We start from the raw sequence: 21908 nt of genomic DNA on the forward strand, positions 1-21908 counted from the left end.
TGTATGGTTTCTTTTAGATTTACTGTAGCGCGTATTGATCTTTATTTGAGTGAACTTGTGGTGGCCGAGGGCAAAGTTTAAACATGGGATTGGTTTCACTTCTGTTCAACTGAAGATCTTGCCAGAAAACTGGCTCTGGGCTTCTGTGTGCATGTCTCTGAATGTCTTTTATACAACCTACTGTCTCAGTTGACTAATTAAGACGACAGATGTGATTGCACAACACTGGCTTCTGTCTTTAATCAACAACATGTTCCTTACATTTAACATGACTTGCATTTAGTTAAGGATTCTTGTGCCGATAAATAACTGTTCCATGATTATTTTCTGAATTGCTGTGCTACCCTTTATAATTTAGCATGTAAATGGATACATTTGTGATGCTGATATGTAAATGTGGGTGGTTATGATTGGAATGGCGTTGTATTAGTAGCCGGGTTTCTATTCTCCTTCAAAAACCCAGTCCTACTTTATATTAAATGGCTTTAACTACATGTACTTGCATTCAAAATGTAAAAGCAAGGTAAATTCAGGGCTCGAAATTAACCTTTTTCCTTGGTAGCACGGGTGCTCCTAATGCCGAGATCAGACTGCATGATTTTGAAAGTAGTCATATCACAGATGTTTTCACAATGCTTGACTATCTGGGCTAGCGTTTCATCGCTGCTTTGTTTATACTGCAAGATGGATCGGCGACAGGGACTTTCACATTGCATGACTTTACTATAGGAAGAATCGCCGACAACTTCGTCCAAACTACGTCTCACAGCCAAAAACATGTGGTATATCTTTTGTTATTAACTACATAATGAGAGAGAAGCCTTTAATGGGGTAGAACATGTACATGTTTGCTCACCTGGGTTTAAAGGGAATTAGCCATTTCTCCTCAACGTTGATAATAAAATAATTTCTTTCTGTATGAAATATCAGACATACTCGGCTGCTCCTGAGTCCTGTCAAACCTCCACTAGTGTTTCCTCCATTTCGTGGGTCCAAATAAACCTAAAAAGAGCGCTTTTACCTTCTCCCCCAGGATCCCGCTGGCCTGCAGCAGGTATACACACATGCTCACACAATTAAATGCCGCTCTCTCTTTGGCTGTAGGCGATCTCCGATGTTATTTTCAGTCAAAACTCAAATCACACGGCACGATTTGAATCGCCGACAGCTCCAGATATTCAGCAGGCCAAATATCTCAGGCATCGGCAACTCATCGGCGATTCTCTCAGATCGCGTCTTTGATCGTTCATACTGTGTGATTGTCACTCACGTGCACGAGCACCGATTTGCCTGTGATTTTCAGGCATTTGTCGGCGATTTCTCAAAACCTGTCGGCGAGCCAAAATCGGGGCTAAAATCACGCAGTCTGAACTAGGCATAACTTTAAAAATGTAGGCGCATCAGGCAAAATTTTGTCGCACACTCCAATTATAAGCACCGTTACTACAAGTTTTATACAAATATATTTATTGCATTTGAAATCAACACTATTAAAACTAACAAGCAACAAAAAAAAATGCAAGCGTGAGGAAAATATGTCTCGACGAAATCTCTTTATCACAAGAAAATAGATTTTTATAACAGAACTGAGTGACTAAAGGATACACGGAGCGCTCACCGGCCCTGCACACACTGCTTGACATGAATGAATCTGTTAACAGTGTAACTCTGCTGTTCTCATAGGTGCTGTCTGATATTGCACTGATGCTTTTGACGTATACTGTGCCTTATTATATGCAAACGTCATGTTCATAGCAATACCGGTCTTTTCATGAGTAGCGATGTTAGTTTACTCAGTGCAAGTCCGTTTGTGATGGTGTACGTGGTGTTAAATTTGACATTTAGCTGCCACTTGCACGGCGGACAGCATCTGTCGATTATATGAAGGATTAAACAGAAGCTCTTGTGCTAGATGTGGCAAACAGTTACCTGATAATTCCATCCCAGAGACTTTTCATAGCGGACTTGAAGCCAACAGTCTTTTATCCACTCTTGGAAAAGTGTAGATGGTGGATTAACATTCAGCACATGGTCACTAGTAAGATGTGTCATTATTTGTAACTTTAGATGTCATGGTTTCTAAAACGAAATCTGTCAGTGTAATCTTCATTCTCATCTTCAGCGCTTTACAGTTTTTCGTGGTAGTAGCTCTCTCTGTCATCCCAACCCAGAAGGCATTGACTGAGTGATTGACAGCTGATATTTCAGTGCTAGAGCAGTGGGCCAATAAGAAGAGAGCGAAGGCGGGGCAAGCATTACGGACTTGGCTTTGTTTGCAGCAAGTTGACATGACGAATGTTTTAAACCATTCCTGAGCGCTGCGTTTCGCGTTTCAAGTGCAAAGATGCATTCTGTGTGAATGTCTCCCGAATCCGCGCATGTGGTGAACATTTTGCAGTAAAATCTAGACGCACACAACAATTTCATGCACTCACACAAATGCTCCCAAATATAGTTTGAGGTCGCATGGATAAAATTTCGGGCGCATATGCGACCAAAATTGTCGCAATTTCGAGCCCTGTAAATTACTGTTCATAATGTATTGCAGAACATTTCTGGTCCTATTGAGGGTAAGATTAGATGGTTTGAGTAGTTTTAGCGATGGTTTAAGTGTATGGGATGGTTCAATGGTGTATTATAAATGTAATTAATTATGATATGCAGGCGTCATGGTGGCTCAGTGGTTAGCACTGTCACCTTATAGCAAGAAGATTGCTTGTTTGAGTCCCGGCTGGGTCAGTTGGCATTTCTGTGTGGAGTTTGCATTACCCGGTTTTCCTTACAAGTCCAAAAACATAAGCTATAGGGGGAATTGATTAACTAAATTGGCCATAGTGTATGAAAGTGTGAATGGGTGTTTCCCAGTACTGGATTGCAGCTAGACAGGCATCCGCTGCATAAAACATATGCTGCCATACTTGGTGGTTCATTCTGCTGTGGTGACCACTGATTAATGAGGGACTAAGCCGAAGGAGAATGAATGAAATTTACATGCATGTATTAAATCAAGAATAAGTGCAATGTAAAAGCATGCATGTAAACAAAGTCCATTGTAAAAAATGATCAATATTAGTGCAAATACATATTAGATAAGGCCACCTAATATAAAGTGGAAATCTCAAATGCAAATTGGGTGGGTTATGGGTTGTATTTTCGGTCAAGTTGTTAGAGTGGCTAGTTATAGTATTGGTAACCTAGCAACCAACAGTAAACAAAGCAAGGATAATGGTGCTACGTGGGCGGTGTTTAATATACTTAAGCGTTTATTTAAGAAATGTTTTTCCATGTCCTATTATTTCTAAAGTCCATGTCCACCTCAAGCAAAGTTAACTTTTTGCGACTGAATTCTAGGAAGGGTGATGCTTTTAGTGCAGATTGCAGTGTTCGTTTTTATACAATGCACTAGGAACTACTGTACTTTTCATGGCTTTTAAGTAAAACAAAATGAGTATTGCAATAAATCGTTTTTACTTTTTTCTCCTTAACCTCTTACTGTTTCTATTGCCTATAGAATAAAAAAAAACGTGTGTCAAGCCATGAGAACCGAACCGAAAACCGTGTTAAAAAAACCGAGGTATGTATTGATCCGTGGGCTAACTGTATTGTTGCAGTATTATTTTATCAGATTACAAGGCAGCTGAGAATTTTTGGCCCTGACCTGTTTTATCTTTGTTGTTTTGATGCACTGGCATCATGGAGACTGCATATGATCAATGCAAATACATTTATGCTCCATTTTAAGCACTGTGCCCTTCAGATCGAGTTACAGGAGAGAAAGGCATAAAGGCACATGCAGCTTCTGACGGAAAAGTGAATTCATAACAGTCTGAACACAGAATATTAGACAAACCTTTTTCAAATAATAAAAGTATTACTTTTTATTCATTATTAGTGCTGGGCAAAGATTAAATTGACGAATAACAATTAAAAATAACGCTTTGGCATGTTTTTGATATATATTTGTTTTTATCTATACATTTATAAATGAGTATATAATTCACACATATACATAACGTTTTTGCATAGATTTCTAAATTTAGATATAATTGGTATTAAATACTTATATATTTTGTCTAAATATTAATAAATATTTTCTCAAATATATGCATGCATGTGTGTAGTATAAATATACACACAGTACGCGCACATACATTCACCGGCCACTTTATTAGGTATACTTTACTAGTACCGGGTTACCTTCAGAACTGTCTTAATCCTCCGTAGCATAGATTCAACAGGATACTGGAAATATTCCTCTGATTTTGCTCCACATTGACATGATAGCATCACGCAGTTGCTGCAGATTTGTCGGCTGCACATCCATGATGCCAATCTCACGTTTCACCACATACCAAAGGTTCTCTATTGGATTGAGCTCTGGTGACTGTGGAGACCATTTGAGTACCGTGAACTCATTGTCATGTTCAAGAAACAAGTCTGAGATGATTCACGCTTTATGACATGGTGTGTTATCCTGCTGGAAGTAGCCATCAGAAGAGGAGTACACTGGTCATAAAGGGATGGACATGGTCGGGAACAATACTCAGGTAGGCTGTGGCGTCGACACAATGTTCAATTGGTACTAAAAACACTCCCCACACAGTTAAACCACCACCACCAGCCTGAACTGCTGATACAAGGCAGGATGGATCCATGCTTTCATGCTGTTGATGCCAAATTCTGACCCGAGCATCCGAATGTGTCAGCAGAAATGGAGACTCATCAGAGCAGGCAACGTTTCTCCAATCTTCTATTGTCCAGTTTTGGTGGGTCTGTGTGAATTGTAGCCTCAGTTTCCTGTTCTTAGCTGACAGGAGCGGCACCCGGTGTGCTCTTCTGCTGCTGTAGCCCATCCGCCTCAAGGTTGGACGTGTTGTGAGTTCAGAGATGCTCTTCTGCAGACCTCGGTTGTATCGAGTGCTTATTTGAGTTACTGTTGCCTTTCTATCAGCTGGAACCAGTCTGGCCATTCTCCTCTGACCTCTGGCATCAACAAGGCATTTGCGCCCACAGAACTGCCGCTCACTGGATATTTCCTCTTTTTCAGACCATTCCCTGTAAACCCTAGAGATGGTTGTGCGTGAAAATCCCAGTAGTTCAGCAGTTTCTGAAATACTCAGACCAGCCCGTCTGGCACCAACAACCACACCATGTTCAAAGTCACTTAAATCCCCTTTCTTCCCCATTCTGATGCTCGCTTTGAACTGCAGCAGATCATGTTGACCATGTCTACATGCCTAAATGCATTGAGTTGCTGCCATGTGACCGGCTGGTTAGAATGTTGCGTTTACAAGCAGTTGGACAGGTGTACCTAATAAAGTGGCCAGTGAGTGGCTGGAAATAATTCATAAATCTTAGTTGTAGTATACATCTGCTGTCCTGCCTTAAATGTGCACCCTTTCTTTAATTCAAAACATGACTAAGATCTGTAAAGGAGTTTTGTCTGGCTGCGGTGCACATTTCTGCTAGCCTGCACTGTAGTGTTTCAGTGTGTCCTTCATTAAATCTCATTATGCCTGTTAAACTCCTTCAATATAGTTATGTAAACAACACACAATGCACTAAGCAGTGCTCTACATGCTAATGCCTAATCGACCGCATTTGCAGGATCTTGAGAAATCGTACGCTGACAGAATTATCCATTGAGGGAAAATTCTTTGGCAATGCTGCTGTTTTCTGTCTAAATCCAGCATTGTACATCTGAGCTGACTATCACATGAAGAATTCCAGTAATGCATTTAGAAAGCAATAGACATTGTCACTGGCATAATCTTAGCATCATAGCACAGCATGTGTGTCTACTTATGAACATTTAATCAATGCAAAAATCATTGGAGTGCCACTTAAGATGTTTCAAGTGATTTGTGTGCCATCGAGTTTAACTCCATGCACTTTTTCTGCACTGTTCATTGACCAAACATCTATTGAGTGTCGCCTCTTAGTCATTATAAGCTCCAAATGTGTATATTCCATACAAGCTGAAGCTGATTGGTCAATTCTTGTCACGTGACTTACGGTGGGTTAATGGCTCAGGGTTCATTGGTGCGAGTGCGTCATGCTGCTTGTGCGGGCAACCGTGCACCTCCATTGGAAACAATAAACTTGTGCAAACTCTAGAAATGCGCGATATGCGAATGCCTCCTAAAATGCTGATTTGTTGGCAAGTGGGTTGCGGATCCATTCCTTGGCAGTTCCTTCACTTGGCCTTTTCCCCTTGGTAAAGAAACTTTCCAAATACATCTGTTTCTTACTCATTTTGCTGCTTTTGGGTTGAATTTGGGTGCTCGTGTAACCCCGCCGGTCCTACGCCACCCAACCCGCTCCGAGCTGGTTTCAAACCGGCAACCTTCCGCATGGGAGTCGGGTGCTCTACCAAGGAGGCTAAAGACCATGACCTCTAGCATCTGTCGCTAGAGCACCTTTAAAGGTCAGAGGAGTGAGGTTTACCTGCTTACTAGCTGGCCTCCGTTACACTCGAGTGACCAAGATGTAAGCGTGAGAATACTGTCATTTTTCAAAATAAAAGACTTTTCAAAATAAAAGATGGTTCAGACTCGAATAATATTAAAACGAAAATAATTAATGATTTCTTGTGCAGCTCGGTACCAATTGATCCATGGACTGATGGTTGAGGACCACTGAGCTAAAGGAGATAAAATGAACTAAGGCAACATGATCTTTCTCCTAATTGTCCACTGCTAAGAAATTTCTTTTGAATATGATGCCCCACAAAGCTCACTGAGGCCCCCTTGTGGGCCGGGACCCCTCTGTTAGGAACATTGCATTTACATTTACATTTAGTCATTTAGCAGACGCTTTTATCCAAAGCGACTTACAAATGAGGACAAGGAAGCTATTTACACAACTAAGAGCAACAATGAAATAGTGCTATAGGCAAGTTTCAGGTCTGTAAAGTCTAAGAAGGGAAGTATTAGTAGTATTAGTTTTTTTTTTTTTGGTACAGTTAGTGTGATATTCAGAGAGGCAATTGCAGATTAGGAAGTGAAGTGGAGACTAAATAGTTGAGTTTTTAGTCGTTTCTTGAAGATAGCGAGTGACTCGTTGGTTCATTGCTATTTTGAGGAACTAAAATGGACAGCGCCATTGCCACTTTTGCACACTGGAGGAAGGACGACACCATGGCTGAAGTATCACTGTTAAACAGACAGGTAATGGTCTGTTTTAAAACTGTTTTAGTCAGGCTAAGCTTATTAGTTTGTGTTGCGTTATGAATGGCTTATGTGCATAGACGTGTTGTTCAGCCACTGATTTCTCCTGGTGAAAGATTGATGTGATTATTTTCAGTTTCATAAGGTCCTTTTACAGCATCGATAATGTAGATTTATATTTAGTTTAACAACAAAACATCAGTAAATAGCGCTAACTGCTTTACTGAGCTGAAGCTGCTTTTATATTCACATTGGGTCATTTTTGAACAATGACAGCCGTCCTATACTGTTTACCATGCTACTCTGAAATAGCATGTAAGTGTGGCTTAGTAATAAATGTAATTCCTGCATGGCGCTGGCACTAACTAACTGACGAATGACATGAACTAGTGCAGTAGTTCTCAAACTTTTTTCCTCAAGTACCACCTCAGAAAAAAATAAGCTGCGTCCCAAATGGCACACTATACACTATGCACTCATGCACTATGTACTCATGCACTTACACACTCAACAGGATAGTACATGTATGTAGTGGCGTCCCAAATGGCACACTAATGGTTTTTTACTAAGCGGAAATTCAAACCGTTTCCCTGATGACGTTTGACGGTTGCCAAATCAGTGAAATAAACGACCGAATTATCAAATATTACCTGCCGTGAGTGTTGCCGAATTCACCATCGGGAGGCGCTATAATCACTCTCGTAGAAGAATTTTGTTCTTACCATCCAAAATAAAGTTATTCAACATGTGCGTCCGATAGCTCCGCCTCATCTGCTACGTGAGCAAACCTGCGGTCGTTGAGTGCGTGAAGTGTCCATCATTACACACTTCATTTTAGCGGCTGAATGAGTGCATCATCCGGGAAATTAAAGTGCACATATTATTTTTAGAGTTTTCAGTGTGAACACACTACTTACACTATTTATACTACAAAATGGCGTAGAATAGTGCATAAGTATGCGATTTGGGACGCAGCTATAGTCTCTCCAAGTACCACCAAAATGAGCAGTATTGAAATACAATAGCGTAGTAGACCCAGTAAAGCAGCTACACCTCTGCACACTTAAAAAACGTGGTAGCTTACCTCAGAAATATAGGCTATATGTCATATATGGCATATTAAATAGATCATTTTTGAAAAAAAATTTAATATGTGTAGCATGTACATGACGTATTTCGTTCCTCCGGGTACCACTAGAAGGAGGCCTGTGTACCACTAATGGTAAACGTACCACAGTTTGAGAACCACTGAACTAGTGGGTTGTCTGTCGGCTGTTGTGACGCGGTGTACGCACTCTCGATTTCAGGGGGTGTGGCTTTGAATCACAGTCCCTCCCCGCCGTCCAAAGATAATATGCTAAGCGGTTAGCTTTTTGGCAGATCACCTACTGCACCTTTAATTCAGCATCAGAAATATTATAAGTAGAATAGAATTATTTGTAGAAACCAGCAGACCTACACATATTGTTATTATTATTATTGTTTTACCATATGTTTGAGAATAAACAATAATAATTTCAGTCTCATATTAACCTTTATTTTACATCTACAGAATCCTGAAAAAATTATCTTTATTTGAAGCAAAATAATCGCGATTTCTCATTTTAGCCAGAATCGTGCAGCTCTACTTGAAAATATCTTGAGTTTCTGTTAGCCACAAACCTTAAGTTATTTATCTGAAACTCCATTGAAAAAAAAAAAAACACATTGACTATTCGCTTCCGGGTTTTAGCATACAAATTGACATCATAGTTCCTCCACTCTATACACACAGATAATACAGCAATACACAAATATCTTTACAGACACACACAAAAAGAATTAAAATGTGCCAAAACGTATTTTCTACATGAATATAAAAACCATTTGTCATGAGAACAATGTTTAGTGGTTCAATGCATTACAGCAGGGTATTTTAAACTCTAAACACTTTGATATAGTGTACAACCATTAGCATAATTAGCATGAATTATCTGTACTGGAGGAAAGCGTGAGTGCTCATGCTGAACTGTAACCCGTCCAGTGATTAAGCCATGTTAATCTTGTCATTGTGAATCAGCTGATCTCTGTCAGCGCGTCGTGTTATCTGCTAAGTCCGTCAGATCACATTCGAGCGGCGCTTCAGCAGCTCTCCTTTTATCCTGAATATTTCATTAAAGCTCTTCAGACAGGGGAAAGTCAGCGGTTCGTGCCAGCAGTGCTGTTTTATGGCCCCGTCTTCTCCGCTTCTGCGTTTATTTGATCTTGTGAATGGAAAACAACTTCCCTTTTGGATGTGTGTAATGCGGTCGGAGGTGTAGGAGCTCGAGTTCAATCATTAGAAGGCTTGTATGTATTAGGTAGGCTTTTTTTTCTGCTGCACAAGCGTGTGCATTTTTTATATTGTGAGCCATTTCATTTAACTATTGGTTCTTTTTCTTTCTCACAACCATTGCATTTGCGGTAATGTAGGTGAAGATACTTTTGACTCTCAAAGTCATTTGCTTTGTCTCCTAAAAATGAAAATAATAATAGTAGTAGTAGTAGTAATAATAATAATAATAATATATCTATATAATAATATATTAATAATAATAATAATAAAATATATATAATCCTAATAATAATAATAATACAACAATAATACTAATAAAATATATAATTAAAAATATAATAATAATAATAATATTAATAATAATAATAAAATATATAATTAAAAATATAATAATAATAATAATAATAATAATATAATAATAATAATAATAATAATGTATGAAATATAATAATAATAATAATAATAATAATAATAATAATAATAATAATACATTAATAATACTAATAAAAATTTATTATTAAAATATAAAAATAATAATAATGAAAATATATAAAAGATGAATAATAATAATAATAATAATAATAATAATAAATAAAACAAATATATAATAACAAAATAATGATATTAATATATAGTAAAAATAATAATAATAATATAATGATAATAAAAACAAATATATAATAATAACAAAATAATGATATAAATAATAATAATAATAATAATAATAATAATAATAAATAAGAAGAAGAAGAAGAAGAAGAAGAAGAAAACTAATATATAATCCAAAAAGGTCCAAATATGGATAAATAATGTTTTGGAAGCTGTTATGTAACATTATGATATGATTAAATTGCCTCTTGTTACTAGGCTTGGGCGGTATCCAAATTTTGATACTGTCAAACCTTCTCTCTATTTTACCTCCGTATCCGGTATGACCATGCATAATAATAAAAATGATGACGTAAGGCTCAGACAGGGTCACCAAACTGTTAGCTTGTGCCTAAACCATTCAGAAACTGAATACCGTATATGCGACCTTAGGTTCGCGGTCACCTGTTTGTCTTGTTCGTATCGGGGGGGTGCTCTCTCTCATTCACACGCACATACACACAGAGAGAGAGAGAGAGCACCAAGCAACACACAGCATCACGCTCTCTCTCATACACACACACACATAGAGAGAGCACCAAGCGACACACAGCATCACGCTCTCTCTCTTCTCTCTCACACACACACAAACACAAACCGTATCCACGCGGATGATATTGTTAGACCGCGCGCCCGCTCCCTTTCGAAACCGTAAATACTGCCAAACTGCAGGTCACTTAGTGCACGACTCGCCTCCTCTCTCTCTCTCTCTGCTGAAGCACGAACCAGTGACCTTGCTGTGAGGTGACAGTGCTAACCACTGAGCCAACGTGACACCCTTAAAATATACATTGTCATGAAATTTGCATAATTATTATTATATATATATTTTTTAAATGTATTTTTACAGGGTTTTATTTGGTTTTTATTTGAGATTCTAAATTTAAATTTTTTTTTATTCTTAATAATGTACATAAATATTTAATGTAATGCAAGTTTTAGCTTGGTGGACTTAAATCATCACAATTAATGACAAAAAAACAACAACTTTAGAATGAAATTTTAATAATAATATGTATATTAAATACCTGAGGATTAATCTTTGTGATATTGGGTTGTTATGGTACATCTGTATTCTGGACAGGCTTTTTTTTTTTATTATTTTTATTTTATTAAAATTTTAAAAATGTGTTTATTTTTTACTTTATTTATTTTTATTGATTTTTATTATTTATTTTCTCTCTTGGATAAATGTAATTTCATCTTGTTTAGAGGTTTTTGGGTGAGCATAATATTTATTTAAATTTCTCAGTAAAATTACTTTTTTTTTGATAGGTTTCTTAAACTTTTACAGATAAAACAGAGATATATTATTATTATTATTATTATTATAAAAAAAATTTTAATATTTGATTTTCTTTTCGGCTTACTCCCTTTATTAATCTGGGATTGCCACAGCGTAATGAACCGCTAACTTATTCAGCACGTTTTACACAGCGGATGCCTTTCCAGCTGCAACCCATCACTGGGAAACATTCATACACACTCATACACTACGGACAATTTAGCTAACCCAATTGACCTGTTGCACATGTGTTTGGACTGTGGGGGGGAAACTGGAGCACCCGGAGGAAACCCACGCCAACACAGGGAGAACATGCAAACTCCACACAGAAATGCCAACTGAACCAGTGACCTGTGATTGCTGTGAGGCGATCGTGCTAACCACTCCGCCATTGTGACATCCTTATTACTTTATTTTAAAAAGGTTAGTTTGTCTTTATATCTGTTTATATTATCTTAAGGTTTATTTGCATATTTATTAGGTTTATTTGCATATTTATTTGATCGTTTTAATAAACATTGTCAAAAAGTGCAAGTACCCACAACGTTGTTGTGCATATTAATTACCATAATATATTGTATTAAGGGTGACTCGGCTGCTCAGTGGTTAGCACTGTTGCCTCACAGCAAGAACGCCACTGGTTCGAGTCCTGGTGGGGTCAGTTGGCATTTCTCTGTGGAGTTTGCATGTTTTCCCAGTGTTGGCGTGGGTTTCCTCCAGGTGCTCTGGTTTCCCCCACAGTCCAAACACATGCGCTATAGGGGAACTGATGAACTGAGCTGTAGAGTGTGTGTTTAAAAGAGTGTGTATGGGTGTTTACCAGTGTTGGATTGCAGCTGGAAGGGGATCTGCTGTGTAAAACATAAGCTGGATAAGTTGGCAGTTTATTCTACTGTGGAAACTCGTGATGAATAAAGGACTAATGTATAAATAAATATATATAATATTATTAAATACCGCCACATTATTATAGACATTTTCAAAATCTCTCTCTGTCTTTGATTTATTACATTTATATTAAATATTGTCGATTAAAAAAGATCTTAAGCACTTTTTAAAAGCATTATTATAATAAATCTAGCTTTAAAAATACTCATTATTAGTACAGATATCGAATGGTTTCATTAGTGGCTGGTTAATGCTTCACACAGGCATTTGCTCTGCAAGTCTTGATTGTTTTCATGCAGGCATTAGTAAGCAAGCAGAAAGCAGAGATGATGTCATCCAGAGATGATGTAATGCTTCATGAAGGCAGATGAAAGCAGAGTAAATCGAAAATCTCCCAGTGTGTAAAAACAGCGCTCCCAGATCAGAATCAGCATGTGTTTTTGCAGATGTCACACCGATACACTGGCTGTGTGTATATGATGGAGACGATCAGTGTGTGTCTGAAGTGTGTGTTTGGCTTCATTCCCAGCAGCTCTCGCTCTCAGACGCGTCCATTATTATTACTTTGACAGCTCCAGTTTACAGTAACCTGCTTTTAACTCGTGCGCGAGGGCTTTTCACAGCAGCTCTTCATACACACTTGTTAAGGTCAACTCTGTTTTTTTCCGCCTGAAGTTTTTCCTGCTCTGCGTTCACCATGATTGAAGCTCATGCCAGTGTTTTCGCCCCCTGCTGGTGATTCAGGACTGCAGATTTTCTCCTGTTTTGTTGGTTTTGAAAGTAAAGGTCAGAGAGTGGGATGCTGGAGTTTATTTAAACATGCTTTTTGGCCTCTGTAGACTCAAATCTGTACATAGCATGCGTTGCTTCCAGTCAAGTTTTATATTAGGACTGGAAAAATCAGACATTGTGATATATATTGCAGTATATTGTTTCACTAGATAATTTGATGAGCTCTATTTGGAAAGATTTCAATAATTTAGGTTGACTTGGATAAATTAGGTTGAATTGCAATAAAAATTTTTATTAAATTAAATAAGCTGTGTTTTATTGTTTTTCCAGGGGAAAAAAAATAATTTGAAAAAAAAAATCCACAAATTCCTGCGTAAATAAAATAATAATTAAATATGCAAATAAATAAATTTTAAAAATCCACAAATTTCTGCATAAATAAAAAAAATATGCTAAAAAAATAAATGTATATAATAAATCTATAAATTCTTGCATAAATAAAATAATAAACAAATAAACATGCAAATAAATAAATATAAAAAAATCCACAAATTCACGCATAAGTAAAAAATATGCTGATAAATAAATCTTTATAACAAATCCATAAATTCCTGAATAAATAAAAAAAGAAAAATGCAAATAAATAAATATATATAAAAAATCCACAAATTCCTGCATGAATAAAATAATAAATAAATATGCAAAATGAATTTATATAACAAATCTCTAAATTTCTGCATAAATAAAATAAATATGCAAATAAATAAATTTATATATGAAATCCAAATTATTAAATAAATGCATAAATAAGATTATAAATAAATACACTATTATATAAATAGGTAAATGAATCCATAAATTCCAGCATGGATAAAACAATAAATAAATATGCAAATAAATAAATATATATAATAAATTCATAAATTTCTACATAAATAATAAATAAATTAAAAATAAATAAATGTATGCATATTCAAAATCCACAAATTCCTGCATAATGAAATGTATGAATAATTAATAGTGGGGGCAGATAAGCATTAACAGAACTTTAACCTTGCATGCATTCACACGTTTTAATATTTTAATTAATCAAATAGCATCAACGTAAAAATAAAATGAGAAAACATTATAAAAATTCTACATTAATATGCAAACAACTATAAAATTATATAAAGTATTACATAAATGTATTTTTATTTTAATAAAGATTGAGTGGCATGTTTATTCTCTGTCTTAAAGACAAATAAAAAATGTATACTGATAGTTATTGTTTGTATGAATTAACAGAAAATATTGTTAACTCTAATGCAACAAGGATCTAAATAAACACACCTGTGAAATTATATATAATTATATTTCTTCCTTATTAAATTGTTTTGTGCACCTTATTTATTTGTTTAATTATTTTTTGTAATCTTATTTTTTGGAATGTAATGTTTTTTTTTCTGCATGAAATTATAAAGCCATTTAATGATCAATAACGCATTTATGTATTTATATTTATACATCTCTTTTTGAAGTCTGGTGAATGTGTTGATACCTCTGCGCAGACTAAACACAGATGATGATGATGGTCTGCATTTCAGACACACCCTGATTACGCGGACTGCTCATCTAATATAGTGCAGCTGCTGCCACCTGCAGGACTCCACTGATATTACACCTCTGTGTTTCACCTCATAATATCAGCATTCTCACGTCAGATCCACAAATAAGTCCTGTCAGCACTTTTGACTGCACAAGCATCGTTCATTCATTCATTCATTCTCTTTTGGTTTAGTCTCTATTTCAGAGGCATCATATACAATAGAATACTGTAAATAAATGGTTAAAGTTTCTTAAATTCCTCTACATAAAATGTTTAAACCAGAAGCATTGTTGTGTGTGTTAGTCAAGCATCTGGACATTTGCATGATATGTTGATGTCAGCCAGAAAGTATTAGTTACACACTTGTGCATATTTATTAATTGGATTATTTTAGGTTTTTTAGGCTATTTCAGAACTTGCACATTGACGCAGTTGTTGATTGACAGGCAAGAGAGTTGTTTTAATATAGCTAATGGTTCAGATTTGCTAAATAATAATAGCAGCACTCCGGTTGGTGAGTATATGGATATAGTAGGACTCTGCCAATAAACTAATTATATCGAATCGCGATAAAATTTAAGTTGATAAGCTCTGGACTTTTTTTACTCTACATTGATCTAAGAACCAATCACAAAGCATAAATGTGCAACAATGGGAATCTAAAGTGTGCGTGTGAATTTTTGGCCACCTAAAAATTGGTTCTGTTACTTAATTTGTGACTTCAGTCATTGTTTGGTACTCTTAAAGAGCCATGAAACCCCCTCGTTTCAGCAGGGTGTTTTCACACCTCTACTTTGGAAAAAGTCAGGAAAGTGGGCGTGTCCAGCTCTGTTTAGGGGGGAGTGTCGGAGGAGTAAAAGAGGGAGGGTCTTTAAAAAAATTTGCATAAAAATGGGGAGTGTCGGTTTGGGCACGCGCTGATTTTCACAGAGTCAAAACACACACACACACACACACAGGGGAGAAAGTGTTTACATGGACATCAGTTATCGAATTATTTGACTAATTTTAAAGTGGTGGACTTATCTACAGTTTGGCTCTTTCATTCAGGCAATTCATTCATGCCCCTCGTGACAAACGAGATATTTGATTCGAGGAGCTGCTCTAAGCGTGTATTTTGCATGCAGTGTTAGCTACTGCATGGTGAACGAGAGACAAAAAAAACTCTGCATTTCCCGGAAACTTAGATGCACACGGCAGGCAGCTTCAGAAAGCCTATTTATTATACGGCGAATGAAGCTCTGCACACTTTTGGCCAGCGGAGAAATTAAAATGGTCGTGCCCAACTGAGTCTGGTTCCCTCAAGGTTTTTTTTCTTCACTCCCATCAGGTAAAGTTTTTTTTTTTTCCCTCTCCACTTTCGCCACTGCCTCGCATGGTTCAGGATTGGTAGAACTACGCATCGATGAATTTGCTCTTCAGTGTTTGAACTCTCAGTAATGATTAAATCACACTGAACTGAGCTAAACTGAACTGAACTTAAACACTAAAACCTGAACCACACTGTTCCAGTTACTATGACCATTTATGTGAAGCTGCTTTGACACAATTTACGTTGTAAAAGCGCTATACAAATAAAGCTGAATTGAATTGAATTGAATTATTTCTGTCACAAAATGCGGTGAAAATCCTTCTTGGATTGATTTGGGGGTATTTTGTATAGGAGTGAATCTCGAATAATTTAGAACAAATAAATGGCAAGCAGAGATGAATAAAATATAGTAAAGATAAAAGTGAATGATAGTGTTCAGTAGGGGTGTAACGGTATCAGAATTTCACGGTACGATAATACCTCGGTATGAATGTCACGGTACGGTATTAATTGAATAATTTACAGGAAAAACAAAACTAATGAAAAGACTCTTAAAAAGTGCCAAAAGTGTCAATGACATACAAATTAGCCATCTACCTGTAAGCTTTGAAACAGCAACTTCAATTTTTCAATTTTAGTAACAAAAAAACTAATAAACCATATAAAAAAATTAAGTGTCAATTTAATATTGTTGAAAACTCATCACATTCAACATTTGATCGCTCACTCACTTAGATAGAGATGGGTTTTTAAGGAAAATTATCATATAACTATGATCTGGTAAAAGCTGGATCTCTGGGCATGTCCCCTGCAACAGAAAAACCCCTCTCATTTGGGACTGAGGTTTCTGGGACAGAGAGATATGATTTAGCCAAGGTTGACAGCAGTGGGTAACATTGTGCATTGTCTTTCCCCCACTTGAGAAGCCATGAGTGAGATAGAGGTCTCTTTGCGGTACAAGTCAATGTCTGCATCAATCTGAACAGTGTGCTGTGTTCTGCAGTCCCCATGACTGTTATTAGTTGTATTCCCCGACTTATATTTCACCACAGTCTGGCAGTGCCTGCATACTGTTGTTTTCTTTGTCTGTTACCTTTTCTCCTTTCTCGTATCTTTTTTGAGAGAAACCGAAATGCTTCCACACATATGATTTAAAACCCGCTTTAGGTTTGATCATTTCCAGCTCTTTTTTCATCCCCGCTACTAGCAGCACACTCCATTTCCACATTACTGGATCTGTAGTGACAACAGACCGCAAAGGATGATGACCACGCCTAGGCTGATGGGAATTGTAGTTCCCGCTACCTCCCGTTCGCTTCATTCGCCTGAGCAAATTTTCTCAGAAGTCCTATAGTTTTATCGAGTCATGCGACTACGGTAATATTGAAAAAAAATTGCTATTGCGGTATGACGGTATTTACAATATCGTTACATCCCTACTGTTCAGGTATTCACTATTCAGGTACAGATACTGAATAATCCACTCTGCATAGTCTTCATTGTAGATTACTTAATCTTTATTAAAGTTACAAAACATTTCTTGTGGCCAGATGGTTTAAACTCTGACATGTTCACACTAGGGTTGGGCCAATGGCCAATAGACAGTCACAGGCCTTAAAGGGACAGTTAACTCAGATTAAATTGTTCCTACTATTCACTCAATATACAATAATGTCCTCATTATTAACTCTCTCCCTACTTGTTTCAATACTATAGGAGTTATTCGATTCTATTCTTTTTGTGTTCATTTAAAAAAAATTTAACTTGAATGTTTAAAACAAGAGAAGGGTGTAATAAAAATGGCAAGTTATTTTTGCGTGAATTGTTTTTATTCTAAGACGTATTAGTGTAAACGGGCCTAAGACTGATATAAGACGTATAAGCCTGTATTTACTCTTTAATAAAGGCTGATCTTGGTTGTTTGTGTATCTTCAGGTGATCATCGAGGTGACGGAGATGCTGCACAATGCAAGTCTGCTGATTGATGATATTGAGGACAGCTCGAAGCTGCGGAGGGGTTTCCCAGTGGCCCACAGCATCTACGGCATCCCGTCGGTCATCAACTCTGCAAACTATGTGTATTTCTTGGGCCTGGAGAAGGTGCTGATGCTGGAGCACCCGGAGGCGGTGCGTGTTTTCACCCGGCAGCTGCTGGAGCTGCACCGCGGCCAGGGTCTGGACATCCACTGGCGGGACACATACACCTGTCCCAGCGAGGCTGAGTACCGCGCCATGGTGCTGCAGAAAACCGGAGGCCTCTTTGGGCTCGCTGTAGGCCTCATGCAACTCTTTTCTGACTGGAAACGAGATCTGAAGCCACTTTTAGACACTCTAGGGCTGTATTTCCAGATCCGGGACGACTACGCTAATCTGAACTCCAAAGAGTACAGCGCTAACAAAAGCTTCTGTGAAGACTTGACCGAAGGAAAGTTCTCGTTTCCCACCATTCACGCCATCTGGTCGCATCCTGAGAGCACACAGGTGCAGAATATTCTGCGTCAGAGAACGGAGAACTTGGATATTAAGCGGTACTGTGTGGATTATCTGGAGAAGGTGGGCTCGTTTGCTTACACCCGGCAGACGCTGCTGGATCTGGAGGTGGAGGCTTACAGGCTGATTAAGGAGCTCGGGGGAAACCCGGAACTGGAGGCTTTAGTGGAGCATCTGAGCCGCATGTATAAAGAGCCTGAGGGCGGAGCTACTGTAAGCCAATCAAAATAAACTGAGGCGGAGCTACAGCTGGGCATTCAAATGAGTTCAAGGGCAGAGATGCATTAGTTAAAACAGTCTGGGGCGGGGCTACAGCTGGGCAGGCAAAAGAGTTCAAGGGCAGAGATGCATTAGATAAAACAGTCTGGGGGCGGGGCTACAGCTGGGCAGGCAAAAGAGTTCAAGGGCAGAGATGCATTAGATAAAACAGTCTGGGGGCGGGGCTACAGCTGGGCAGGCAAAAGAGTTCTGGGGCGGAGATGCATTAGTTAATACAGTCTGTGGGCGGGGCTACAGCTGGGCAGGCAAAAGAGTTTTGGGGCGGAGATGCATTAGTTAATACAGTCTGTGGGCGGGGCTACAGCTGGGCAGGCATAAGAGTTCAAGGGCAGAGATGCATTAGATAAAACAGTCTGGGGCGGGGCTACAGCTGGGCAGGCATAAGAGTTCAAGGGCAGAGATGCATTAGATAAAACAGTCTGGGGGCGGGGCTACAGCTGGGCAGGCAAAAGAGTTCTGGGGCGGAGATGCATTAGTTAATACAGTCTGTGGGCGGGGCTACAGCTGGGCAGGCAAAAGAGTTTTGGGGCGGAGATGCATTAGTTAATACAGTCTGTGGGCGGGGCTACAGCTGGGCAGGCAAAAGAGTTCAGGGGCGGAGATGCATTAGTTAATACAGTCTGGGGGCGGGGCTACAGCTAGGCATTCAAAAGAGTTCAGGGGCGGAGATGCATTAGTTAATACAGTTTGGGGGCGGGGCTACAGCTAGGCAGGCAAAAGAGTTCTGGGGCGGAGATGTATTGGTTAAAATGGTCTGGGGTGGGGCTACAGCTGGGCAGTCAAAAGAGTTCAGGGGCCGAGATGTATTAGTTAAAACAGTATGGGGCGGGGCTACAGCTGGGCAGTCAAAAGAGTTCAGAGGCGGAGTTGTATTAGTTAAAATATTATGGGGGTGGGGCTACAGCTGGGCATTCAAAAGAGTTCAGGGACAGAGATGCATTAGTCGGTTAAAAGAGTGGAGGGTGGAGCTTCAGCTGGGCATTGAAGAGTCTGGGGCGAGGGTGCAGCTAAGTATTTAAATGTCTGAGGGTGGAGCTGCAGTCAGCCAGTTAAAATAGTACTGAGATGGAGATGAGTATTTTAAAGTACATGGGCGGAGCTGTAGTCAGCCATTTAAAATAGTATGGGGTGTGGCTTCAGCTTGGAATTCAAGAGTCTAGGGCGGGGCTACAGCTGAGTGTTTAAATGTCTGGGGGTTGAGCTGTATGCAGCCAGTTAAAATAGTGTGGAGGTGGAGCTGAGCATTTAAAATATGGGGGTGGAGCTGCAGTCACCTTGTCTAAATAGTACAGGGGTGGAGCTTCAGCTGGGCAATCAACATTTTTTTGGGGTGGAGCTGTAGTCAGTCAGTTAAAATAGTATGGGGGTGGCCTTTCAGCTGGGCAATCAAGACTTTGGGGGGTGGGGCTATAGCCGAGCATTTTAAAGTCTGGCAGTGGAGCTGCAATCAGCCAATTTAAATAGCATGGGCAGGGCTTCAGCTGGGCAGTCAAAAGAGTCTGGCGCAGAGCTGCAGTAAGCCTGTTATAATAGTATGGGGTAAAGCCAGTGCTACTGAAGCATTTATAAGTCTGGAATCTGGAAGAAGAGCTCAGCCTGTTTAAATAGAATGGGTGGAGCTGGGCATTTAAAAGTCTGGGGGTGGAGCTACAGTCAGCTAGTTAAAAAGTATGAGGGCGGAGCTTCAGTCAGGCACTCAGAAGAGTCTAATGCTGATGATTTACAGGGCAACTTTTGGGAAACTATGCCATAAATGGGCAATCAGGTGTGACCAGGGTAACTAATTAGAGCAATGGGTTACAGATACAATACTGTTGCCCATTCTTAATAGAAACATTGCCAAGCAAACATCGCTCTGGAAAATTACCTGGCAACACTGATCCTGAAGTGTCCCTAGTGTTTCATCAGGAGGAGGCGGAGCTGCAGTCAGACATTTAACATAGTATGGGGCGGAGCTGAGCATGCAAAAGTCTGGGGCGGAGTTGTAGTCAGTCAAAATAGTATAGGGCGGAGCTTCAGCTGGGCACTCAGGCAGAGCTGCAGTCAGCCAATCAAAACAATGACTCATGCTAATCAGGTCTGCACTGTGAATGAACCATTTCTGTAGTATTTGTTTAGACTGAGGGCAGGAAACAAAGTCTGTTCTGTTTGATTCGTATTTCATAGACTTGTGAAATTGGCGTCTTAAATATTTGGTCATTTTCCATGGTTAAATATATGAAGAGTTTCCTTATAAATGAACCATAAAAACTCTCAGATTATACAACCATTTAATGTTTAAATGATTAATGATTTCACCACAAATTATATTGACTAAGAGGATGTTCATGGACCTTTCTTTTTGTATTACTTATTGTTATTATTAACATGTCGACTGTTTTCATTATTAAACCAATATTTTAGTAATGATCATGGTTATTATATGATTAGTGATATTCTGCTCTTTTGCCTTTGAGAATGTTGAAGTCAGCACATTCATTTATTTATTCTTCCTCATTAAGAGATCGTCATGTGAGTGAATAATGTCATACACGGTTTATTCAGCTGACGTGATGAGGCCTTATGTTCACGTGTGGATACTCCAACACTCCTGAATGTCTGTCGTTCGTGTGTTTCTGTTTAGCAGTTGTTGGGTTGTTTTTGGGGGCTGATGATGTTAAAGGACGCTGAACATTCACCTGAGGATCAAATAACTCTGAAATAGTGAATTTCGCACCATGTTTGATGTTTTACAGGTCATGTGCGTTTTATCAGACTCCTTCCACTTTTGATTTTGTTCTTTTATTTGTTGTGTCTTTTGAATACTTCCCTGAATAAACATTCAGCCACTCATGTTCTCATCATGCTAGTGTGCATTTTTCCAGTAAGGGCACCTTTTTTAAGATTTATTTTTGGCCTTTTTGCTTTTATTAGATAGGACAGTAATGAGGCAGAGAGGGAAAAGGAGGGAGAGGGTTGGGAAATGTCCTCAAGCCGGGATTGGAACTCCTGACGTTTTACTGAACCATATGTCGGCGTGCTAACCACTAGGCTATTGCACCGACAGGGCACCATTTTTACCCCTTTCACAAGATGTAAGATAAGCCTCTGGTGTCTCCAGAAAGTGTCTGTGAAGTTTCAGCTCAAAACACTCATCAGATTATTTATTATATAAAATAAAATCTGCCCATTTTGCTGTTGAGTACAGTGTGGCTGTTTTTGTT

General features: G+C 38.6%; 1 protein-coding gene across 1 annotated transcript in view; it reads left to right on the forward strand.

Annotated features, from left to right (window-relative positions):
- ggps1 (geranylgeranyl diphosphate synthase 1) overlaps positions 1-21908 on the forward strand; it is a gene marked incomplete at its 3' end in the record, with an annotated part of 42386 nt that extends 20478 nt beyond the window's left edge. The window contains 2 exon segments of the mRNA NM_001291760.3: positions 17872-19017; positions 19084-21908. Coding sequence (NP_001278689.2) covers positions 17872-18657 — 786 coding nt within the window.

The sequence above is a fragment of the Danio rerio genome, chromosome 13 (assembly GCF_052040795.2).
Source record: "Danio rerio strain M-AB ecotype USA chromosome 13, GRCz13ab, whole genome shotgun sequence".
Taxonomy (NCBI): domain Eukaryota; kingdom Metazoa; phylum Chordata; class Actinopteri; order Cypriniformes; family Danionidae; genus Danio; species Danio rerio.